Source organism: Centropristis striata, chromosome 4 (assembly GCF_030273125.1).
Source record: "Centropristis striata isolate RG_2023a ecotype Rhode Island chromosome 4, C.striata_1.0, whole genome shotgun sequence".
NCBI lineage: Eukaryota > Metazoa > Chordata > Actinopteri > Perciformes > Serranidae > Centropristis > Centropristis striata.
The window spans coordinates 2,786,834-2,814,080 of record NC_081520.1 but is presented as its reverse complement, the minus strand read 5'-3'; the positions used below and the strand labels follow the sequence as shown (position 1 = coordinate 2,814,080).

General features: G+C 36.4%; 1 protein-coding gene across 1 annotated transcript in view; it reads right to left on the bottom strand.

Moving 5' to 3' along the window:
* Positions 1-17,836, bottom strand: part of arrb1 (arrestin, beta 1) — a 37,350-nt gene extending 19,514 nt beyond the window's left edge. The window contains exons 1-3 of the mRNA XM_059331028.1: positions 17,750-17,836; positions 966-996; positions 328-388 (exon numbers count right to left, since the gene is read on the bottom strand). Of these exons, the coding sequence (XP_059187011.1) occupies positions 328-388; positions 966-996; positions 17,750-17,769 (112 nt within the window). The 5' untranslated portion in view covers positions 17,770-17,836. The remainder of the gene's footprint in view (positions 1-327; positions 389-965; positions 997-17,749) is intronic.
* Between the last annotated feature and the right edge of the window lie 9,411 nt (positions 17,837-27,247).

Below are 27,247 nucleotides of genomic sequence, written 5' to 3'. Positions count from 1 at the left end.
ATCATGGTATTTCTCCATACATTTTGCATGAAAATGTTATATTTTACAGCAAAACTGTATGTTTCTTCCAGTTTATGACATGGCATTTTTGTGCTATTCTTTGATTTACGGTAATTAAAAGCGTCTAATACAGTGATATACAATTTTTCATTTTATGCCCTATTTCTGATGTATTTGACAGTGTATTACTGTTATTTCTACAAACCTTTTTTACAGTGTGGAATAACCAAACAGTTGCTATCAACAACGAGCAATGGCTGAAGGAAACAGTTCAGCTAATCATTTCTGACAAACTAAACAGACAAATATCAAAAAAACTGATCTCACCGACAGGCTCCACCAAGTCCACGTGGTCCACAAAGTCTCTCTTCCCGAGATAGACGGTGAGCTGAGGGAGGAACACAGTGGTTTCTGAGGCGTTAACACACGTTTTTGGGGCTGTTTACATTTGATTCATACATTTTTTTGAGTGATTACGTAATTTTTCTGCCTACAAGCTCTCCCAGAGTGTTTGCAGGCTTCTGTTTTTGTTTTCAAGTATTTACAGCACAGGCCAAAAGTTTGGACACACCTTCTCATTCAATGTTTTTCCTTTATTTTCATGACTATTTACATTGTAAATTCATCAAAACTATTAATGAACACATGTGGAATTATGTACTTAACAAAAAAGTGTGAAATAACTGAAAACATGTCTTATATTCTAGTAAGCAAAGGGTGGTTACTTTGAGGAATCTAAAATACAAGACATGTTTTCAGTTATTTCACACTTTTTTTGTTAAGTACACAATTCCATATGTGTTCATTCATAGTTTTGATGCCTTCAGTGAGAATCTACAATGTAAATAGTCATGAAAATAAAGAAAACGCATTGAATGAGAAGGTGTGTCCAAACTTTTGGCCTGTACTGTACATAAATTTCTTTTTGTGAGTTGAGGTGAAGAATCCATTCGACGAGGACTCACCTTTCCATTGGGACTGGCTTTCTTAAACACTCTGAAAAACAAACAAACAGAGACAAAAGCATGTCAGTGAAACTGAAACATTTGTTTTATCCTCTGATTTCAGTGTTAAAATATTTCCAGATGTGTTTCTTAAGATTACGATTTCCTTGCCTCTGCATTTAACTCATCCTTTTCTATACCCAAGTGAACACACCATGCTTAGGAGCAGTAGGCAGCACATTTCTGCACACCTGGGGAGGTTATGTGCCTTGCTCAAGGGCACTTCAGTCCTTGGCTTGTCAGTCCTGGGATTTGATCCGGCAACCTTCCGGTTACAACCTCCCAACCTCTAGGCCACGGACGCCCAACTTGTGGAGCTAATGGACACTAAAGTGTGGACTATTTTACCCTGTTTTATTGCTTCAACACAAAAATGTAATGTTCATTCCTCTGCCTTTTCCTGTGTTGATAAAGTTGATTTTTAATTTCATGTTGTGACGGTGACTAAAAGTCTTTTTTCTGATCAGCTGCCTGGAGGTAAAGCTAACTCCCTGACATTATTTCATTAAGAGAAACTACAACGCTGTTGTCGTGTACCATTTTCAGGATGCCTCAAAGGAGTTATTATTGGATTCCTCCAAAAATAATTTTCAAATAATTTTTCCCAAGATATCCCATTTCTTCATGTTTGAAACATGAAGAAACACGAAACACATTTTCTAAGCTGTTATTTGACAAATGTCCCAATTTTCCAATCATGTCCCCACTTCTCAGTTAATTTCGAAGAATTGTCAAAAATGTCCTCAAATTCCAAAATGCCTTTAAAAGCAGCATTTTGAACTTAGTAAAACAGTTTAGAAATAATTGTGATGGTAAAATGACCTGCTTTGGCACTTCTGGCCTCCATCCGTTTAATGGCTTGTGAGCATAAAAGTCTCCTTCCAGGTTGAAAGGGAGTCTTTGCCAAAATAATAAATAAGTCAGGTTTTTTTTTTACTATTCCTGTTCTGACATCCAACGACACAGCCAGACATCGTTATCCCTGACTTTTGTTTACCTCAGTTTCCTTTTTGTTTTCATAAATCAGTCGTTAATAGGTTGTTTCCCTCTGAGTTTCTGCCAACTTAAAGTGACATTTAAATACATAGTAGCAGTAAAACTTGATGTTCAGCCACTCAAACTTTGGCCATTTAATGCGGGGGTCCTTTATCATCCTGACAGTGAATACGGGTCAGGAAATCTCACAGCAGGGTTAGTTTACTCATGTAAGATAATCATTTGTCATTTGATTAGCCATGAAAAACATCAGGAAAAACATCTGGACCATTCATATTATTTGACAGCTGTACCGCTAGGACCAGCAGCTAACTGTCACTTTCTGCCACCAGTTAGGCTTTTAATGCCTGGTACAACTAAAGACACATTTGTTTGGACAAATATAATGATAACAACAAAAATAGGTCATAAGAGTTTGATTTAAGAGCTGATATCTAAACATTTTACATGGTTTTCTTGGTAATAACCAAAGTTATTATCAAGAAAACCATGGAAAATAGGTAGATATCAGCTCATAAATCAAACTCTTATCAGCTAACTTAATTTCCCCATTGTGGGACTAATAATGGAAATCTTTATCTAAATTTTAAAAATGATGTTCCAAAACTGCTCTTGCCTTTTAATAGTCAATGATCATTTTTCTCCATGTTTAAAAAATGTCCTCTTATTTGTAAATGTCATTTTTATAACAGTCCAACCCTTTTAAAAATGCCCTCAACTTCCCAATATCCTCCTGACTACCAGTAGTTTAAATTTGTCCTGTGTGGAGGACCTTTTGCTATCTACAGAGGACATTTAGGGCTTTTCAATGATACCAAATGTGAGGGGGAGGGGCTTTGGTACCTTTCACATCTCATTCTGGAAAAGCACATTTTACAGGAAAGGGAAAAGTAAGTGCATGATATTTTTTATTGAGCAAATTTTGGCTTGAAATATTTATATTTATAAATAAAGAATATAATATAAAGAAATATTTATATTTTATATAAGTCTCTTAAGAACACATTAAAACATTCTCTGAATTATTTTAGCTGTATTTCAGCATAACATTTCTTATGTCTTAAAAGCACAACAAAGCAAAAAAAATAAATAAATGTAATGATAAGCAGTTATTTGGATGTGCAACTCATTCTCAAGTTGACTTTTTGATATTTTCTATAAGATTAACTAGTTGCCATGAAGGCTCCATTTCACGGGTATGGCATTTTGTTTTCAGTATTCTAATTAACTTACAACGATTGGGGAATAAAAACACAATATTGGGACAATGGGACAATATTTTTTTTCCTGGTAGTCAGGAGGATATGTTGAAAATTGGGCAAAAAAAGTCAACTTTCAATCAGAATATCCTCACAGATATGGACAGATGGAGACAGATGGAGACAGACGGAGACAGACGGAGACAGCGGGACCTGGATCAGGTTTCGTCTGAGGGGAGTCCAGCTGTCAATCATGATCCTCATCAGCACCATCAGCAGCAGCAGCAGCAGCTTCCTGCCTCTAATGTCTGTGTTAATGTTGTCATAAATGAGCTGCTGCGGCTCCATTAGCTCTCAGCTTCCTCCTTGAATGGACTTCATCAATCAGCAGCATCAGGACGCCGTTTTACCGGAAACCGCCGAGGCTCCTGGGAGCTCGCTCAGCACGCAATTACCTGCTGGCCATCATCTCTGCAATTAGTCCAATTAAACTCTAACTCAGAGCGCCTCTGAAATCTCACATCACAGATAAAACGTCCACTCTGAGAACGCCTCACCACAGCAATTACCAACCAGGTCATAATTCTATCAATCAACAAATACGTTTATCAATCAACAAATTTGTTTATCAATCAACACCAGTATCACAGTAAACTGAATTTCTTTGGACCTCTGAAGATGTAAAGCAGAAACATGTTTGAAATTGTATCTACAATAACAATAATTCTATTTTTAAAATTCATTTATTATTATTAAAAACATTAGCTGCAGCTCTACAATTTTTTTAAATATATAAAAAAAAAATTGTAATAAATTAAAATAATTATTGAGTAGTTAACCCTCCTGTCATGTTTGTTTTTTCAGGAACAGCAATAAGCAATAAGCAATAAATAATAAAGTGGCATGTTTAATTATCCAAAACTGTCAAAAACTAAAACATTGTATTTCATTAATAACTCCATCACTAACCATTTCAATCTATATTTAGTGCAATGGTGTTCTTTACCTCTTATAGATCAGGTTCAATGAGGATAATTCACTTGTTTTTCATAAAAATGCATGTTAAATCTTTTTTTATGTACATTGGAAATACCTACATATAACATACAATGGTTTTACATAACATAGATTTTTTAATTTTTTTAATTTTACATTTTTTCTTTTTATGAAAAAATACTTTTGACAAATTTTTTCTGTTTTAGATTTTTAAACTTTGGAATGGATCAATTTGACCCGCAACATAAGAAGGGTCAATAGAGCTTTTATTGTGATACTTTTATTGGAAAGTAGGTATGATAATTCTAATAGGTTATTTAAAAAGTTTCCATTTATTTATTGATTTTATTTAAAAAGCATGAGAAATGTATGTTAAATGACTGTAAAAGTAATAAAGATTCATGGAACTGGATCCAATAAAAACATAATAAAGAGGTTGCAGCCTTCTCACTTGAGGCTGAGAAGGCATTTGAGCATTTGAGTTGAATGGGACTTTTTATTTAATGTTTTAGAAAAATGTGTTTTTTGGTGAGGGATTTCTTATAACACTTGTAAAAGAAATGAACGAATAAATAAAAGCTGTTCTTGAATAGTTTGGAGTACACTCTGGAGTTTATTCCCAAAGAGTCAGAATAACTGTAAGTGCTACTGTTATTGAGGGATGGAAGTTGAAACATAAAAATGTGTCTTTTATTGTCCGCCTGAATATTTTTGGTAAATACAGGCCTGTCGATCATTACGGCTGGGACTTATTAGCTGGAAAACACAATGGGGTCAAAGTATAGTAGGATAAAAAACCCATCCGGTGGCATCATTGTCTTATATTAAAAAAATACAATATTTTGAGTTTTGACAGTTTTGTACATTTGTGTTTTCTTAAGTTGGTATTCAAATGTATTAATAACCTTGCACCTGAACCTCTTCACAGATATATTCAAAGACAGAACAGTAACAGAGTAACAAGAAACACAGTGCAAGGAAACTGCAGAATTCAACACCGTAGAACCACTTTTGGACAGTCAGCTTTCTCAATTAAAGGTTGTAAAATCTGGAATACATTACCAACTGAAATAAAATCAATAACTAATCCTGAAACATTCACAAAAAACACAGTGTTGGCTCAAAGCAAACCAGAGCTGTACCCATTCTTAAAGTCTTATAGTCTTAAGTAGTTTTTTTTTCTTTCTTTTTCTCTGTTATTTCTTTCTTTTCTCCTTATTGTTGTATAGATTTATGATGATTTTAAACTCTAAGCTATATTTATACAGGGTTTATTTTATTTTATATATTTTTTTTCTCAGGGTAAATGTATATTGTAATTGTTTGTAATTTTATTTTATTTTGTAGATGGTGTAATTGTATATTGGATTTTTATAGTATTGTGATTTTGTATGTAGTTGTAAAAGCCCAACTAGGGACAGGAGTTGAAAATTAGCTGAAGCTATATCTCTGTATGCAGCACATCAGATGCATGTCCTGTATCTATGCTATCTGCATTGTCCCTATCAAATAAAATAAATTCAATTCAATTCAATAAAACATTACCTACTCCCAGTTCAAATTTGATGAAGATTTAAAAAATGACTATTTTACACAGGTTTTTATCACTATCATAATCATAATAATAATAATAACAATAACAACAACAACAACTATTGTTGCTACTATTATGTATTTATGGAGACTCCAATAGCATCCTTGGTAACCATGGTGACGGACCAAGTGTCCATACATTTTGCACCCTGCAACCTACAGTCATCATTCTGGGCTCTAATGAAAGGTGACAATTTGAGGAATCATATCACACATAAAAACTTACTGTCAGCATTTCTGACACAGAGTTACTGTTGGAAAAAAAAACACAATTTTGTGCATGTTCACCAATTTGAAACTAAACTTTGCGCATAAAATGTTCAATAAGTTTGCCTTCCGTGATAGCAATTTAAATCCAACCGTTCATCATTTTGGTTATATGAAAGGCCAGTCATCAGCTTGCCAGCTTGCAGAGTTATATAGTGTGGCTTTTGAGATTCACAAAATTGGTAAACCACTGGATAAACATGGATAATCTGTTAAGTACAGAACAAGAACTTAAAGCCCAGTTGGCTTCCAACTTTTAATGCTACTTTCAAATCAAACGTTGTTGGTTTACGAGGATGGCTCAAGGAAAGTTTACACACTACAAGATTAAACATCTGTACTATTTTACACCTGTCTGTCTTCATTAAATGGGTTTACTACCTAATAATTTGTGTTGGAAATGTAAAAGCGATGAAGGCTCCTCAATTCATGCAGTGTGTGTTTACCCTCTAGTCTTCCTGCCATGCTGGACAGAGATCATCAAAACAATCCAGGGTTGGCTACACACACCTGTACCTGAATCAATCCAACCGAGTCTGTTAGGAGATTTATCAAGTCTGACAGGGATTTACAAATCTACATTTGCATTAAAGCCCGAACAGGCTTTATATCTGCTGCGAGAGAGATTCTTCAGGTTAGATCTGACCAGTGGTGGAAGAAGTATTCAGATCTCTTACTTCAGTAAAAGTACTATTACCACACTGTGAAAATACTCCACTACAAGTTAAAGTCCTGCATTCAAAACAACAAAAGTTTCAGCATCAAAATGTACGTTAAATATCAAAAGTAAAAGTACTTGTTATGCCGAATGAACCCACTCAGATTGTTTTATATATTCTGACATTATTTGTATTGATGCTTTAATGTAAACAGTGTTTAATTTGATCAAGATAGGGCTTATTTTAACTACTTAATATACTTTTATGAGGTTAAATAAAAAATAACATGTGTCATCACTTTAAATTCATCATGTTTTAATTTTAAATCTCGACCTGAAAAGTAATTAAAGCTGACAGCTAAATGTAGTGGAGTAAAAAGTACAATATTTACCTCTAAATGTACTGGAGTAGAAGTATAAATTTACATTTACATAAAATGGAAATAGTCAAGTAAAGTACAAGTACCTCAAATTTGTACTTAAGTAGAGTACTTGAGTAAATGTACTTAGTTACTTTCCACCACTGGGGTGAAGACACTTATTTAAGATTTCTTATTAGCATAAAGGATAAAATCATATAATAATGTTAAAATGTTATTTTTTAACCGTTTTCTATTAACCTTTAGTCGTTTCCTCATGTCCATTTTTTGTCCAATTTCCCACATTCATGTGAGGTAAGACAAAGAATATGACATAATTTGAGAGTTGCAAGAAGAGAAATTAAACTTTAAAGGGTTTTGTTATATTTGTGTCCAGTGCAGAGAAATGTCCAGGATGTCTAGTATCAGCATCAAAATGTAATTGAAGTATTAAAAGTAAAAGTACTCGTTGTGCAGAATGGACCCACTCAGATTGTCAGTATTATTAGATTATTATTGATGCAATTATGTAAGCGGTGGTTTATTTTCTTGAGCCAGGGTTCATTTTAACTACTTAATATACTGTTAAGTGGTTTAATTTAATAAAATGTCTAATCATTAAATGTATCATGTTTTTATGTTAAATCTCGACCTTAAAAAAGTAACTAAAGCTGTCAGATAGTTGTAATGGATTAAAAAGTACAATATTTACCTCAAAATGTAGTAGAAGTAGAAAGTTCCATAAAATGGAAATACTCAAGTAAAGTACAAGTACGTCAAAATTGTACTTAAGTACAGTACTTGAGTAAATGTACTTTCACACCACTGGACTTGCCCATAAGAAATGGGTTAAATTAATGTTGTGCTCCTGATGTAATTTAATAAATATTTTTCTATCTTCTTTTTCATTCTTGTGGATAAATATTGTGCTGCTGAACTCTACAGACACTGGAGAGATGATGTTGGGTTGTTTTTTTTATTTGTCTGTGCTGTTACTTTAGATTACAGTTTTAGATTTTTTTTTTCTATTTGTTTCTTTTGAGAAAAAAATGATAAATGCTAATAAAAACTTTGATTACAAAAAAATTTTAGTATGTTTTTGTGCTTTTTATTTATTTTTTATTTATTTTCTATATTTTTGTTGTATTTTAACTTCCCTATTTATCTTAACTTTATCTGTAAATCCATTTTTATCTAATTTATTTTTTTTATTTTTTTTCTAGATAGATAGATAGATAGATAGATAGATAGATAGATAGATAGATAGATAGATGGCAGATGATGGTAATAATTAAACTGGTGATATGATGCAACAATGCTATAGTGACTAGACGGTATATAATAATAATAATAATAATAATAATAATAATAATAGTACAGTATATAATATAAACAAAATGATATGTGATAATAGATAATAAACAATATAAAAATAAAATGAAAAATAGAAATAAAGTAATTATAAGTAAAATAATATGATATATAATATATAATAATAAATGTATTTTATAATTTATTAGTAATAATAATAATAAATAGGCCGGTAAGGCCGGTATAATAATAATAGTAGTATATTACAGTATATAGTAATAATAGTAATGGCAGCAACAGTATATATAATAATAATAATAGTAATAATATTAATAACATAGCAAAGTGTCGTGCGTAGATTTAGTGCATAGATTTAGTGCATTATCTATACTTCCGTATTTATCTGTAGTTCTTTTTTGTCTTTGTGCTGCTGCAGAAGCTGAATCTCCCATCTTGGATTGAAGGTTTATGTCATCTTGTGTGCATTATAAACATTTATTTGTTGTTTTCCTCGTCCCTTGTCTGGAGGTGAAGCACCACCAGCACCACAACAAACAGAAACGATTAAATATTAATTCAGATCAAACAGCAGCTGAACATTTAGACAGAACCAGAAATATACATCAAATATATGATGATTGAAGATGAATTAAATTACAGGAGGGTCCAGTTAGCAGGACAGTGAACAGGATTTAAACTTTAATAAATTAAAGAAGAGGGAAATAAACAGAAGGACATTGCATTTAATTGCATTTATTTATTCATTATGGTTGCCCTCATGTGTACTGTTTATTTATTTATTATTTTGTTTATTAGTTTTTGTGTGGTCCTGTGCTCTGGAGAGAACTTTTTAATTTAATTTTTGCTCTGAGATGATGAATTCTCAAATATTATTTGGTGTGGAGCCAAAACGTTGCTTTTTATATTTAAATAGTTTTTTCTTTAAACCACGTTATTCTTTATTTAATCATTCAATTCTGTCTACTATTTACAGTTTTATTTATTCTACACAATTGTTCTATTTTATTTAAATGCATTGTTTTTGTGTCTCTGTTATTTCATTATGTTCTCTTTGATTTGTGAAATTCGAATAAAATATCTAAAAAAAGAAAAAAAAATGTAAAGTTAAATCTTCGCTTAATTCTCTGAGTTTCAGTTCAAAAACTGAATGTTTCTTTAAAGCAGTGGTGTCAAACTCTGGCCCACGGGCCAAATTTGGCCCGCAGTGTAATTTTATTTGGCCCGCGAGGCAATACCAAATTATTATATTATTATTGTACTAAAAAAAGCTGACCCGCCGGTATTATACGGCGCATTTACCACTAATACTAAAAATCCCACAATGCCCTGCTGTTGTTTTGGCGCGTCAATCAGGACAGGACCCAGAAACGCTCCTCTGTGACAGTCGTCATAGCAACCTCAAGCTAGAGCTGTCTCCCAGCTACCCCTTCCCAAAAATGGAGAAAAGAAAGGCAGAATTTATTAACCTGTTGAAAAAGTTTATTTTGATATTTAAATCGGAAGGATGCAAAAAGAAAAGAGGCATACAATTTGTATTCAATTTTTATTTAATAAATTTAATTAAATTAATGTTTTTTATTTGAAATTTGATTTTGCATGTCTGCACTATTTAGTTATTGTATGTTTATAAGCGTTGCTGGATCCATATTTAATGTTAAAGCAAAACATGTTTGGTATATATTAAAAGGTTTATTTGTTGAATGTTGGCCCGCGATTTTAATCAAGTTTTAAATTTTGGCCCATTGTGTATTTGAGTTTGACACCCCTGCTTTAAAGGAATTAAAAGGGATCAGAGAGAGAGAAAAAAAGAGGAAAGTTTCTGCAGATATAAACAAATAATTAACTCTATTATTTACCTTCTGTAAAGATCTATTTCCTGTCTTTTTGGGTTTGTCTTTATTATTTCATGGCGCCGTTCACGCTGTAGAAACATCACGAATGTGTGAATTCTCCGCCTCATTGCGAAGAATTGTGGTATTTCTGAATGGGGTTTGGTGTGACTGTAAGAGCAGCAGCAGCAGAGTGTGAGCTGCTCTGTATGTCCCACAGATCACACTGATCTCATTAATATTCTCATCACTCAGCCTGCAAACACACAAACACTCCTCGAACTCACAGAGCAGAGCACAAACGTTCTGTTCTGAATCCGGTTCTGTTCTGTTCCGTGTGGAACAAAGTTCACACAACATTTCTGTTAAAAACACTTTATAATGTCAGGTTGAAGCGGTGCATCAGGACAAGACGAGGATAAAACTCCACAAAGTTCAGTTCAGCAACTCTGCAGATCGACGCATCGCAGCTGAAAGCAGATATCTAACGTCATCCCTCCGGATTCAGTTTCTGTCTCCTCTACACTGTGAAAAATGTTCTTGAAATAACAGTAAAACACTGTCAATTTGCATCAGAAATAGGTCGTAATTATTGTCAATCAAAGAATAGTAAAAAACTTTAAATTCTACCGCCATAAACTGTAGAAAAACACACAGTTTTGCTGTAAAAATATAAATTTTTCATGTAAAGTTAATGGAGAAATACCACGATGACACAATTATCCTAAAAGTAATGGGATTATTCAGTATAAATTACAGTTTTTGCTGATATTTACATTTACATACGCTCACTGTATTTTTTACGGTGATGTTCTGGCAATCACAGCTGTTGGTATTTTACCGTAAATTAAACAGATTTTTTTTACAGTGTAAAAAACAGACAAATCTGTAGAACATTCTGGTTTCTGTTTGGAGTCGGAGAAGGACTGACCAATCATGTTTGAGAGGGATTTGGTCAGTGGTGGAAGAAGGATTCAGATCCCTTGCTTAAGTGAAAGTATTAATACCACACTGTGAAATTACTCCACTATAAGTAATTCCTGGACTCAAAACTTACTGAAGTAAAAGTAAAAAAGTATCAGCATCAAAATGTACTTAAATTATCAAAAGTTAAACTTGTTAGTACTTGTTATGCAGAATGGACCAACCCAGAGTTTTTTCTTTTTTTTTACATATTCTAAATATACTATTGGATTATTATTATTGATGCATTTATGTAAGCAGTGTTTTAATTTTCTCAAGGTAGGGCTCATTTTAACTACTTAACATACTGTTATGAGGTTTAATTAAAAAAATGTCCAATCACTTTAAATGTATCATGTTTTTATATTAAATCTCGACCTGAGAAGTAACTAAAGCTGTCAGCTAAATGTAGCGGAGTAAAAAAACAAATATTTGCCTCAAAATGTAATGAAGTAGAAGTATAAAGTTACATAAAATGGAATTACTCAAGTAAAGCACAAGTACCTCAAAATTATATTTAAGTAGTACTTGAACTCCATTCAGAAATTCCGAAAACCATCATTTTAAAAGTAGTTTTCTTGTGGTCTTGCAGACAGACTTGACAAGGCATGAATTCTGATTTTTTTTCCACATTAGCATTATGTTATTGTTTGCAGCATCACAGCTAAATCACTTTATTTCGGGTTCATACTGATGTATTAGTGCTGTACCCGCAGTCATCCAGACACTGAGAAACTCACTGAGCTGCGTGCACCTCCGGATGATATAATTAATCCAGTTAATCACAACAAACCGTTAGGTTAAGCAACGTATCTGGGACTTCCACAGCAGCTACAAAGCAGCAAGAGGGATTATTTCAGACACGGAGGATTACGGGAAGTAACGCTGATCCCAAATGTGATCCTGTTGCGGTCAAACTGTTGTGGCGCTGAAATGAGAATCATGAGGTTCTGTGATGCACACGTACTGCAGAGACCAAAATTTGCCCTGCAACATGAGTTGAGCCCCCTACAGGCCCAGAGGAGTGAGGAGTAGGCAGTCAGTGACAAAATACAGGAGCATCTCAATACATTAGAATATGATGGAAAACTCAATTTCCAGTCGTTAAAGTCAAATAGCCCCAACCAAGTATTGAGTCATATAGATGGACATACTTTTCAGAGGCCAACATTTCCATATTAAACATAGTTTTTAAAATTGGTCTTTTGTAATATTCAAATTTTTTGAGACACTGAATTTTAGGTCTTCATTAAATGTAAGCCATAATCTGGTCTGGGACAGTGCCAGTGGAGTGGCAGACTGGGGTGGTGGTTCCCATTTTCAAAAAGGGACCGGAGGGTGTGTTCCAATTACCGTGGAATTACACTTCTCAGCCTCCTCGGAAAAGTCTACTCCAGGGTGCTGGAAAGGAGGCTCCGGCCGATTGTCGAACCTCAGATTCAGGTGGAACAATTCGGCTTTTGTCCTGGCCGTGGAACAACAGACCAGCTCTTTACCCTTTCGAGACTTCTGGAGGGGCCATGGGAGTTTGCCCATCCAGTCTACATGTGTTTTGTGGATTTGGAGAAGGCTTATGACCGTGTCCCTCTGGAGTCTTGTGGGGGGTACTGCGGGAGTATGGGGTACCGGGCTCATTGCTACGAGCTATCCGGTCCCTATATAACCAAAGTGAGAGCTGTGTCCGCATACTCGGCACAACGTCAAACACGTTCCCGGTGGGTGTTGGCCTTGCCAGGGTTGCCCCTTGTCTCCGATTCTGTTCGTGGTCTTCATGGACAGGATCTCAAGGAGCAGCCGGGGGGAGGAAGGGATCCGGTTTGGTGACCTTAGAATTGCATAGCTGCTTTTTGCAGATGATGTGGTTCTTTTGGCTTCATCAAGCCGAGACCTCCAGCACTCACTGGGACGGTTTGCAGCCGACTGCGAAGCAGTTGGGATGAGAGTCAGCACCTCCAAGTCTGAGGCCATGGTTCTCTGCCGGAAAACGGTAGACTGCCCCCTCTGGGTGGAGAGAGAGATACTGCCTCAAGCGAAGGAGTTCAAGTATCTCGGGGTCTTGTTCACGAGTGAGGGTAGAACGGAGCGTGAGATGGACAGGCGGTTTGGTGCGGCATCAGCAGTGATGCGGGTGTTGTACCGGACCGTCGTGGTGAAGAAGGAGCTGAGCCTGAAGGCAAAGCTCTCGATTTACCGGTCCATCTATGTTCCAACCCTCACCTATGGTCTTGAGCTTTGGGTAGTGACCAAAAGAACAAGATCGCGGATACAAGCGGCCGAAATGAGCTTCCTCCGTAGGGTGGCTGGGCTCAGCCTTAGAGATAGGGTGAGGAGCTCAGACATCCGGAGGGAGCTCGGAGTAGAGCTGCTGCTCCTTCGAGTCGAAAGGAGTCAGTTGAGGTGGTTTGGGCATCTGGTAAGGATCCTCCCGGGCGCCTCCCGTTAGAGGTGTTCCAGGTCCAACTGGTAGGAGGCCCCGGGGAAGACCCAGAACACGGTGGAGGAATTATATCTCTCGCCTGGCCTGGGAACGCCTCGGGGTCCCCCAGGAGGAGCTGGACGTTGTGTCTGGGGAGAGGGACGTCTGGAATGCCCTGCTTAGCCTGCTGCCCCCGCGACCCGGCCCCGGATAAGCGGACGAGAATGGATGGATGGAATGGTAAGCCATAATCATTATAATTAGAAGAAATTAAAGATATTAAGACATGAAATGTTTCATTCTGTGTGTAATGGATCTATATAATGTGTTATTTCCACTTCTTGAATTTAATTACTGACATAAATAAACTTTTCTATGATATTCTAATTTATTGAGATGCACCTGTATAACAAGACAGATAGAACGAATGAAGTGTCCACTGAGTCACACACACAAACATGTGAACAAACGCATGAACCAATAAAATACAGGCTGCTGAGCTCATGGCCGAGATGATTCACACAAACATATTTATAAAAGTCACAAGTGAAGTCACTAAAAGATTTTGCATTTTTTGCGTCCGCTCAACCTGCACCAAAAGGACCAATAAAAAAAAAAAACATCCTTAACATTATCTCAGTGCTCCAACACTTGTTACAAGTCACCTGATGACATCATATTATGCTACATGACTGAGCATCAGCAGCAAAAAGCTCAGACGTGGTTGTGGTTGATGGAGACGTGAAGCCGAATCTCACTGGTTGTTACCTGCAACTTTTGATCTGTTTTAATGTTTCAGATGTTCTGTTTCTGTTTAAATAAAAGTTAGAATCATACCAAATGTTTTGTGATAAATCTGTGTTGGTTTTCTGTTCACTTTAAATACATTGCCACCAAAGTTTCATATAAAAGTAATTATAATAGAATGACTTTGAAAATGTAAAATTACTGTTTATACAATAAAATAACCCAAGAGGATTCCATCTGGCTGTAACAGCAGCTTTAGTGAAATTAAAGCTGAATGTGATATTTATGTTCATTCTAATGTTGATTCTTGATAATTATTATTAACAAGAAATAATCCACTAAATCGGTCAGTGCACATTTCTCCTTGTTGCATTTTGATTTGTTTGAAATATGAATTATGTGTGTTTTTACTGAAGTTGTCCCCTAAAACAAGTGAAATGCCCCCCTTATGCTGAATCACATTAAGCCTGTAACCTGTAAATAGCTCTGTCTCTAGTGACGTCATGTTAATATATATCATAATAATATCATTGGTTTCTATGGGTATCCACAAGTCTCCTCTTTACAGATATGTCCACTTTGTGCTGATAACATGTAGTTCTGTCCTGCAGTAAAATGTGTTATTTTGTCCTATTGTAATAATAATAATTCTGTCCCTAAACAGTCTGTGAGTTGCATTAATGGAGTATGACTTCATGTGTGATGATGTTAGTCCCCATAGTAGCATTTCATTGCATTGAAACATGAGCTCAGTGTATAAAATGAGCTGCTGTGACCTCTGGGGTAATCACAGCCTCATGAAACTTTACAACCACAAACTAGAGACCTAGAGCAATCAGATGCGGATGGATGGCTTTCTAATGGGGTTTCTCAGCAGTTTACACAACACAAGTGCTCGCCGTGCAATCCCTGAAAATACAAAAACCTCAAATGACAGCATGGATTTTTCTATGGTGTTCCTCAAGGTCTTGGGGTCATAATGTAGGATTCTGGAGAGATTTTTGACCTTTTTTTATCAACTCGAGGAAAGAAATGCCAAAGATTAAAGAAACATTAAATAGAGCGCTGTTTGATTTCTCCCTACTTCTAGTCATGATTGTCCTGTTTCCATAGAGTTGCAGGATTTATACATTTTAAATATATTTTATATATAGTGCAGAGAGGAAAATGTAAGTGAAACTGCTCATTGGGGTTCAGAGGGTTAAATCACACTGATTGTTTTGAACGTGAGGTCACAAAATAACTCGGCAGCCAAATAAGAAAATAAAAAACACACATTTTTATCACCTCTATGGTGTTCCTCAAGGTCTTGGGGTCATAATGTAGGATTCTGGAGAGATTTTTGACCTTTTTTTTTATCAACTCGAGGAAAGAAATGCCAAAGATTTAGCACAAAATCTGTGTCACAAATGGTATCAACCCAAAATTTGCTGCAACAACTACAACAACATATTTGGGAATGGGAATGGACTTCATATACTCATATCACAATGTTCTAAACGACTAACGACTGAAATATCTTGACAAACAATGCTGCATCTCAGATTAATCTTTAGGTTCCAGCTTTTAGATGAAGTACATCACTTCTATGTGACATCTACTGGTGACCTGCTGTCTCCTCCCAGAGATAAACTGTTCCCTCTAAAGAAGAGCTGGATTGTAAAGGGCTGAAGGTTGGGAGACGTCCAGGGAGGACTTGAACAAAAAGGGTTCACTGTAAAAAATAATCTGTTTAATTTAAGGAAAAATACCGGCAGCTGTGGTTGCCAGAACTTCACCGTAAAAATTACAGTGAGTGGATTTTCTATTCTAAATTTAAATGTAAATATCAGCAAAAACTGTGAATTAGTCTGAATAATCCTGTTATTTTTTAGGATAATTGTGTCATTAATTCATACATCATGGTATTTCTCCACAAATTTTGCATGAAAATGTTATATTTTACCTAAAACCTGTGTTTCTTCCAGTTTATGACAGAAAAAAAGTAAAAGTTTTGTGCTATTGTTTGATTTACGGTAATTAAAAGCGTCTAATACAGTGATATACAATTTTTCATTTTATGCCCTATTTCTGATGTATTTGACAGTGTTTTACTGTTATTTCTACAAACCTTTTTTACAGTGTACCGGTACCTTGTACGAGCATGGACCCCAAACCAGTTCTACCACTTGAATGCTATGCAGGACGGTCTCCATAAACAAGTGGGATTAAAACAAACGCAGCGTTCCCAGGGTTTGTGTTCTTCTGCCCATGAGTCAGAAAATGTCTAATTTTCATGGAAAATATGAATCACAAGAAGCTGAAACTTGTTTCTAGTTTGTTTCCACTGTCAGATAAAATGAGATAAGGTTTGAAAGACGTGTTTTCCAAAGCCAAAAACTGTAAAAACTGTCATTTTTCCATCAGATTTTTTCATTTCTGATGCTCCTTGAATGAATGGTGCAACGTTTCCGAAAAAAAACCAAAGCTTACAACAGTTAGCGTTCATTCAGCTTTTTAAGAGTAAAAATTAAAACACTATCAAGGTTCCTAAACTGAAGATTTACACACTCTTAAAGCCCATTTCGTCATACATTTACATAATTTATATCCACAGAAATATGATTATATAAGTAATTGTGAAGACAAAACACCAGATTATATTGAAAATCAAAAAGGTTTTCAAGGAACATCTTTGAACCTTGAAAAAAATAACCATTAAAATAAAATATTTTCCAAACTTTCAAGACTCTTCATGAGCCCCAAATAAAATATTTGATCAAAATAAAAGCACTATCTGAATGGTGTAGTAAACATTAAATACCCTACTTCTAGTCGTGATTGTCCTGTTTCCATAGAGTTGCAGGATTTATACATTTTAAATATATTTTATATATAGTGCAGAGAGGAAAATGTAAGTGAAACTGTTCATTGGGGTTCAGAGGGTTAAATCACAATGATTGTTTTGAACGTGAGGTCACAAAATAACTCGGCAGCCAAATAAGAAAATAAAAAAACACACATTTTTATCACCTTTGAGCTTCTGTAAACTTCACCAGGATCACGATGGAAACAGAGTTATGGGAGTGATTAAAGTCAAGCAACTCATTACTAATTACTCACCAGCAGTTAGTAGTAATAGATTACACCCCTCTGCCTGCATATTTCCTGTCTGTCTGCACCGTCAAAATAAAGGCCAAAAAAAAACCCAAAACACGATAACCTTTAAAAACAGAGGAACAGCAGTGTTTCTGCTGGCAGACGTCACAGCACTCGAGGTTCTGACAGAACGTTATGTAATGTTACAACACACAAACACACGCGCACACACACACACACACACACACACACACATGCACACACATTCTGTATGCAAAGGTTCACTGAGGAACCACAAACATTAAATCTTACCTGGTTCCTTTATCTCCCATCCTGATGACGCCGACGAGCCGACAGCAGCCGGACGGAGAGATGATGGAGGAGGAGGAGGAGGAGGAGGAGGAGGAGGGTGGAGGGATGCCGTCACCGTGGAAACTGAGGGAGGATGTCTCTCTCTCTCTCTGTGTCTCTCTCTTTTTCTCAGGAAGTCGTCGTCATGCCGTCAGATTCTCCTCAGCGGGAGGAAAAACCTCCATCTGAGCTCCGACTGAACAAACAACTGAATCCTCCGCTCTGCCCCGACTCTTTAACTCCCCCTCCTCCTCCTCCTCCTCCTCCTCTTCCTCTCTCTCTCTCTCTCTCCTCTCTCCTTTCCTCTCTCTCTCCCTCCAGTCACACTCATTAGCAGTAAAATGTGTTAAAATGTGGAAAAACAGCCAAAGGACAGATATTATTTCTGTCGGGGACATTAACATCAGCTGGACTCTGACCTCTGTCCGTTCATCCTTCAGTAAAGAAAATATTAATTAATATTCTTGCTTCAGTATGAGGACATTTTCAGTGAATAATTACAGATTATTTTGTTGATGGATCACAACAACAACAACCCCTGGACATGAGATGTTGAACTTACTGGTAACACTTTACAATAACCATCTAAGTGATGTTTATAGATGGTTTATAAACCAATTATTATTAACCATTTACAAAATTCTATACATATTTAATCTTTAAATGGTTTCAAGCAATTTCTTAAAGGTATAAGAATCATTTTGAAATCATTTACATACCAAATATGGTGTTAAAAATGTTATAATGTGTGTAAAGGTATTAATAAACTAATAATTATGTTTGTTTATGGTAAAGTAATCTATTTGGCATTTATAAATTATAGTTCAACATTATTACATTTTCTATTCACCATTCTAAATGGCCTATATATGGTTTATAAATGATGATTAAACATTAATAAACTATCTATTTACCATCTATAAATGATGGTTATTGTAAAGTGTTACCAACTTACTCATTAAAATGATCATTTTCATTAACACTAAAGCTATAACATGAAACATTTCTGGATTAAAACTTATCCAAAATGTCTTAAAGAATCAATCTTGTTTCAATTTCATGGTGAGTGTAGGAAGATTTGATTTACATAGAAAGATGTGATGCTGCCCTGAGGAACTCCAGGAGTAACTAAAGAAATCTACTCAAAGAAGACGTCTATTTAGGGACCGAGCACTGAAAGTGCAAGGACCCTATTGTTTTTCATCCGTCTATTATTATTAGGGACCGAGCACTAACGCTGCGAGGACCCTATTGTAATTGGTCCGTTTATTATTATTCATACCATAAGTAAATCGCTAATTTGGAGCCTTTCTCATATTCAAAAACTCACCATTTTTGGAATATAACTCGCTCTCCCGTGAAATTTAAGTATTCTAGTATTCGCGGGAATGGGCGTGGCAAAATGACTCACTAGCGCCCCCCTAAATTTCATATCCTCACACTGATTTGTCGGAGACACACGAAATTTGGTACATACGTGTATCATCCGATTAACTTCAAACTTGGTCAGTAGCATCACAAGGCCTTTGGGATCAAAAGTTGTATAAATCTTTACCGACGGTCACACTATGTGGGCGTGGCATGGCGGCTAAATATGGCGTCTCGCCTTAAAACACGAGATCGTTATAACTTTTCTATACTTTGTCCAATCTGCTCCAAACATGCTTCATCAGAGTCCAGCCCTTAACACTTCTAAATAACAATATTTCATAAAGCCCCGCCCCTTATGCTTAATCCACGCCCCCTTTCATAAAATGACCACGTTGCATACTTTACATAACTCCTACAGATTTAATCCCATTGACTTCAAACTTGGTCAGTACCATCACAACCCCTTGGGGAACACAATCTATCAAGACCTTTACCGACGGTCACACTATGTGGGCGTGGCATGGCGGCAAAATATGGCGTCTCGCCATCTAACACCAGACTGGATACCTTGACCATACATTGTGCGATCTGTCCCAAATTTCACACACGTGATTAGGGTCCAGCCCTGAACACACCCACATGTCAATATTGACACACAGTCATAGCGCCCCCTGCTGGCAACAGCAAGTAACATGCCATTTGGGACGCATAGGGACTGAGCCCACAGCGCCGCGCCACGGCTCCACTCTGTTCGGTCCCGTTCAGTCCTGCTTGCAGGCCTAGTTTAGTTTTGTTTCTTTTTGGTTGTTTTAACATTTGTCTTTATAGCACACATAAACAGCGTATGCAGCCATCCTAATCAGAAATGTCATTTATCCAAAATGTCTAAAAGATTCAGTCTTGCTCTCAATTTCATGGTGAGTGTAGGGAGATAAAACATTTTAAATCTCTGTAAGGTTATTTAAAAAGATCGGAGGCCCCAAGACACTGCCCTGAGGAACTCCAGGAGTTCCTAAAGAAAGACAAAAAGAAGATTTCCTTAATTTTTGTTTGTTTCTTTTTTTTTTTTTTTTTTTTTAATTATCTTTTTTATTGATTCCACATATCAACATTCCAACGACATTTTACATGTGCTGTACAATTTTCCAACAGTAGTAGAATAGTCACATACTCCATTCTCCACCAGGGAGCGGAGACATAGTTTGACACAAATTATCAAGTAAAGTTACAGAAGAAGTAAAATTAAACCTTTTTCCACAACTCTCCTTGTTTTCATACCTCTCTTGCATCGTCCCTTTTTCTCCCGTTGGAGGGTAAACATATCAAATAAACATATGAACAATGAACAAGTTTGTAGCCTGAACCAAGGGGGTCAATAATCTACAATACACAGTGCCCTTACTGTACAAAGTCTGCTCTCAATGGAGACACAAAATCAACCCAGTTTTTCCAGTATATTATAAAAGTATCTGTTTTTAGTCTAGTTGAGAAAGTCAGTTTCTCCATTCTATATATATCCAGCATTACCTCTACCCAATCCTCTATTTTTGGTGCATCTGTTTTTAGCCATTTTCTGGTGATGGCCTTTTTAGCCGCCACCAACATTATTCGAAATATGTATTTTTCTCCTGACCTCGTAATCTCCTGGTTCTCTTTTCCCAAATATAAGACTTCAAATGTAAGTGGGAGTTGCACTTTCAGAATTTTTTCCATACTCTTCTTTAAATCCTGCCAATAAGGTATAATACCAGGGCATCCCCAAAAGATATGAAAATGATTGGCCTTATCTTCCCCACACAGTCTCCAACATCGTGTGTCTCGAGATTTCTGTTGTGTCGGTGTAATAAAGTATCTTATAATATTTTTCCAACCATATTCTCTCCATGAGAGGGAGCATGTTGTTTTCCACTGTCCTTCATTTACCTTCTCCCAGTCCTCTTCTGATAACACCCTCCCAGCCTCTTTTCCCCACTTTTCTTTTATATATGATGTATTATTGCCCTTTAGTCTTTCAACTTCTTTATATAGTTTTGCGATTAATTTCTTTCCCTGGTCTGAATCATATGCTGAGATGAATAATTTAATGAATCCTGATTCTAGCTCATCTATATTAAACTTTTTTATAGTTTGCTCCATATAATGCCGCATCTGTAAATATCTGAATAAATCTTGATTGTTTAGTCCATATTGATTTTTCAGATCCTGAAAACTTTTGATGGCCTTCTTTTTAAAAAGTTCCCAAAATATTTTTGGTCCTGCTTCCCATCTACTGAATCTACTATCTGCTGTGTTTGGTTTGAAGTCTGAATCATATGCGATCCATCTTAATACCTTGCTCTGCTCAATCAGTTTATTCTTTGATATAATCCCAAACCATATCCTTAAGGATATCCCCAGCCACGGATTCAACTCCTCTTGAAGATGTCCCCTCAATTTTATATCACTTATTATTGCTTGTATTGGAACATGTGTGTTTAATGTAAGACACTCCAAGTCCTTCCATCTTGCACTGTAGGCAGGATTATATAGATTCCACAAAGTTTTTAACTGTGCAGCCTGATAGTAGCTCTTAAGACATGGTAGGGCTAGTCCCCCTTTATCTCTAGGCAGTTGCAGAGTTTTAAATCTTATTCGGGGTCTTGTCCCCTGCCAAATGTATCTTGAGATTAATTTGTCCCATTCTGTAAAGTCTTTGTCTGTTACTTCTACTGGTAGGGTTTGGAATAAATATAGTAACCTTGAAAGTACATTCATTTTAACCACTTCCACTCTTGAAACCAAACTTGTGAAGGGAATTAAATTCCACCTTTCCATATCAGATTTTATTCTTGATATTAATACATCATAATTTAAAGATTTCAATTGAGACAAATCTTGAGGCAGGTTCACTCCTAAGTACTTCATGGATTTTGAGTCCCAGTTGAACCTAAAACTCTCTCTAATTTTTCTATCTGGGACATAATTATATGTGAGAACCTGGGTTTTCCTCACGTTCAATTTATAGCCTGAAAATAATCCAAAATCCTCAAGTGTTGACATGAGTGCTGGAAGAGACCTAGTGGGGTCCGTTAAGTATATTAATACGTCGTCTGCAAATAATGCTATTTTCTGTTCATTTCCCTTAAAGTTGACACCTTTTATATTTTCATTTTGTTTTATCCATTGACTCAGGGGTTCCAAATAGAGAGCAAATAGTAGCGGGCTAATTGAACAGCCTTGACGACACCCACGCTCTAATATAAAAGAGTTTGAAAGATTCCCATTAATTCTAATCCTGGCTGTAGGTTTATTATATAGAGATTGTATAGTCTTGACAAATGTTTCATGAAAACCAAATTGCTGCAGCACCATATATAAGAATTCCCACCTGACCGAATCAAATGCTTTTTCTGCGTCCAAACCTAATATTATCGATTCTATTCGTTTTTTTATAATGTTTTGCATAATATGTAATGTACGTCGGATATTGTCCTGTGTCTGTCTCTGCTTTATAAAACCTGTCTGGTCCTGATTAATTATGTCTGGCAGGATTGTTTCTAAGCGTCTAGCTAAAATAGCAGTGAATAATCTATAGTCCTGGTTAAGGACACTAACTGGTCTATAATTGGAACACTCCATTTTGTCCTTTCCTTCCTTCGGGATAACCGAAATGTAGGCTTCCCTCCAAGAAATCGGGATTTCTCCCTCTTTTAGCACCCAGTTAAATGTACCCTTTAGCAAGGGGATCACTGGTTCTCTGAGCACTTTATAGAACTCTGAGGTGTATCCATCTGTGCCGGGTGCCTTGTTCGTCTTTAACTTTGAAATCGCTGAGTTTATTTCTTCTGCTGTGATTTCCCTTGTCAGAGCTGAATTCTGGTCCTCTGTCACCCTATGTAAATTTAGGGAATCCAGCCATGTTGCTATCTGATGTTTATTATTTATTTTTGGTTGGGAATATAGATTCTTGTAATATGTTTCAAAACATTTATGTATCTCTTCTGTCTTATATTTTGGCAAATTTGTAGCTGAGTCCCTAATTTTGTAAATGTTATTGATTGCCATTTGCTTTTTTAATCTGTAGGCCAACAGTTTTGTAGATTTACTTCCTGCTTCGTAGTATCTCTGTTTCATGTACATCAGCTTTTTTTGAATCTCTTGTGCTGAGATGTCATTTATCTCTGTTTTAATCCTTTTGATATCTTGGTTTATTCTCTCGTCCACATTTTTTTTATGTTCTTTTTCCAGTTTTTTAAGCTCCGATTCTAATTTATTGAGTTTTTCCTGTTTTTGCCTTTTCAAGTATGTTGATTTAGCAATTAATTTTCCTCTAATCACAGCTTTACACGCGTCCCACAGCACTGAGGGAGACACCTCACCATTATCATTCTCCCTTACATACATCTGGATTTCTTTAATAAACTCTTCCTTCATTCGTCCTTTTAAAACATTTATATTTAGCCTCCAAAGTGTTGATCTTTTTTCTTTTGACATAGCCAGAGTCATATAAACAGGACTATGGTCTGATATGTCTCTCACTCCAATTTCACTCTTTTCAATCCTATAACTGTCCTTACTGTTCATGAAAAAATAATCTATCCTGGAGTATATTTGATGTGGTGCTGAGAAAAATGTATAGTCTTTTTCCTTAGGATTTAATTCTCTCCAAACGTCAATTACTCCCAATTCTGTCATTAAACTTACAAACTTCTTACTAATCCCTGGTTTCTGTGTTCCACTGGCTGAACAATCAAGCTTTGGGTTTAGTCTGATATTTAGGTCTCCACCCCAAATCAAAATACCTTCCCCCTCTGATACCACTTTATCAAACAGTTGCCTGTAAAATACCCAGTCTGAGCCTGGGGGGGCATATACATTGAGAATGGTGACCAATTCTCCGTCTAGTCTCCCCTTAACCAGTACGTATCTTCCTTGTTTATCTGATATTTCTGAAAGTTTTTCAAAAGTAATTTTCCCTGATATCATAATGGCCACTCCTCTTCTATGACCTGTGTTATAAGAAGAAAAAAATACTTGATTAAACCCATTTCTTTTTAGTTTTCCATGTTCTTTCTCTGATAAGTGTGTCTCTTGCAATAGAGCAACTCCAACCCCTTCCCTTCTCATTTTACCTAGTATCTTGGACCTCTTAATTGGGTTTAGTATCCCATTCACATTATATGAAGCTATTTTCAGTAATTTCTTCTGGGTTGCCATATTCACTATTTACCTTTTTTTCACTCCAAACATGCCCCTTATGCTACAACCATGGCAAACTGCCCTGGACAAAACAAGCCCAACAACACTAACATTCACCGAAAACCTGGTGATGTCAAAAACCACTTCCATGTGTGGGGTCTGCATTTTGACCCTGAATGAGTCCTGATGTAAAGTCCGCTCTGAGGGATAACCTCTTCCATCAAAGAGAAGGGGGCCCTCTGTGCTGCAGTCAGCTTTGTCCATATATGCGTCCAACAAGTTCCAAATAAAGTGAACAAAAATATAAATAAACGTAAATGTAGCCCCGACTTTTTCCCTTTCAAAAAAATAAAATAAAAATAGAGAGGTGAATATATTCTATCAGAATTACCCAAGCTAAATAAACCAAATCAACTTTAAGAAGGGGGGGCCCGTTTCTCACCTTATTGCCTCTATGTGTACAGTCCAAATATGAAAAGGCTGCTCAGTCTTCCTTTAGAGAATCCTTGTCCATCACATCTTGTCCTAGTTCCTCCTAAAACCTTTAAGTTTTTGTTTAAATCCTGGATCCATCTCCCTGGGTGTTTGGCTCTTCTCTGTTCGACTGACCTGCCAGGTTAGGCGCTTGATCCTCTCCAGGCCGCTCTCCGGAGGTTTTACCACCGTCACTTGAAACCCTCTCCCCACCATGTCGGTAGTCGCCTCTTCAGCCGTGTTGTAAACGCGAACCTCTCCCTCGTAGAACACCCGCAGTTTCGCAGGAAATGGTGTTTGGAAGCGTATTTTCTTCTCTCTCAATACTTTCTTTGCCTCCATATATTCTTTCCGTTTCCTCAGTACATCCGGAGCATAATCGTGGTCGAGATACACCTTTCTCCCTTCGTACTCAAAGCCTCTTTTCTGCCACGCAATCTTTATGATCTCTTCTTTGTTTCTGAAGCTCATAAATCTCACCACTATGGATCTCGGTGTGGAATCCGGGGGGGGACGTGACGCCAGAGCCCGGTGAGCTCTTTCAATCCGCAGGTGAAGTGACGGCGGCAGCTGAAGCTTTTCCCGTAGAAGCGTTTCAGTAAAATCAATCATAGACCTGGCGCCGTCTTCCGCTCCCTCCTTCACCCCGTGAATCCTGATGTTTTCCCTCCTCGACCGTCCCTCCTGATCCACCAACCTGTTTTCGAACTGTTTCTGTAGCTCCAGGAGTTCAAGTGTAGTATCCTCAATGTGCTGCAGGCGCTCTTCGGCTTCCATTATCCGTGTCTCAGCATTGTCTATCCTGTTATTTGTTTCCCTGAGCTCTTCCTTAATTTCCTTGAGAGTGTCCGTGTTCTCCCGACGGAACTCACGTAGTTCTCGAAGTATTGTCTCCATATTTGCCATTTCTTGAGTGGACTGTGCCGCTTCTTTTCCACTGCACGGGCTCGGCTCCCTCGATCGCGTAGCCGCTGTTAGCTCGCGGTCCTCTCCTGTTAGCTCTGATGCTAACAAAAATTGTTCGTCGTCTCCGTCTTCGTTTAACTCGGGTTTTTGAAACTTTTTACCCGTTTTTCCTCTCGGCATTCTCTCTGCCCTTTCTGTTTGATATTTGTCACGTTCTATATTCGCCTAATGATACTTAGCAGGGCGTCCCAAATTTAAAGTCGGGGAGCTCACTAGTTATGCTGCTGCCATGTTGGAGGTCTCTCCGGAAGTCGTTGTTTGTTTCTTTTTATTAATTTAACCTCACATACTTAATTTTGGTAATAATTTTTTTAACTTTCAATTTTTAATTTTTTGTCTGTTAAGATCATAAAGATGAAAAAACGTGAAATGTCATTTATCCAAAATGTCTAAAAGAAGCAGTCTTGCTCTTAATTTCACAGCAAGTTTAGGAAGACTTCATCTCTGTTAGGTTAATAGAAAGATCAGAGGCCCCTTTTAGCTGCCCTGAGGAACTCCAGGAGTTACTAAAGAAAGACTGAAGAAGATTTCCTTTCTCTTTGGTAGGTTACATTTTTGTCTATTTATCACACATTAAAGCTATAATATGAAACATTTCTGCATTAAAAATGTTTAAAAACAACTACATCTATGTTGTATATTTTCTTTAGTTGTGTACTTACACTCTCCCAAATGTTTCCAATAATCCATCATTTTAAAAATAGGAAAGGCTCTTTAGGTCGCCAGATAATCGCAACATGGAACCTGAAACCTCTGGAACGTCCAGGGAAACACCACCTGAAATGTCCAATCTTGCTCTCAATTTCACAGTGAGTGTAGAGGATAAGATATAAATCTCTCTGAGGTTTAATAGAAAGATCAGAGGCCCCATGACGCTGCCTTGAGGAACTCCAGCAGTTACTTTGTTGACCGAAAGAAGATTTGATTTGTTTTTGGCTGCTTTTATTACAAATCTCTCCTTCGTGAGTTCATTTTGGTAGTTTATTTTGCAAACGTTCAATGTTTTCATTTTTGTCTGTTTAGCATGTTTAAATTATAATATGAAATATTTCTGCATTGAAATGTCTAAAAAACAAAACTGCGTTTTAATTGTGTATTTACATTCTCCCAAATGTTTCTAACAAGCCATAATTTTAATAAAGGGACACACTTTGTGTCATGTAACCTGAAACCTCTGTAACCTCTGGGGAAACACCAGCTTCTCTTAATGACAATAAATCATACAATGTTTCAGAATAAACCTAGTAAATAGTAATACAGCATATTATTGATTGCTTCCATTTTGTAATACAGTTATCAAGTAAAGACCTAATTTATTCAAATATATTTATTTTTTTCCACAATATTTTTATTAAATTTTACACATTTATAGACAGCAGTGGAACATGATCACCAAGTTACATTTCTCATAAAAAAAGATACATCACATTTCACATATTCCACATAACACAAGTAAATTGACAAACAAAA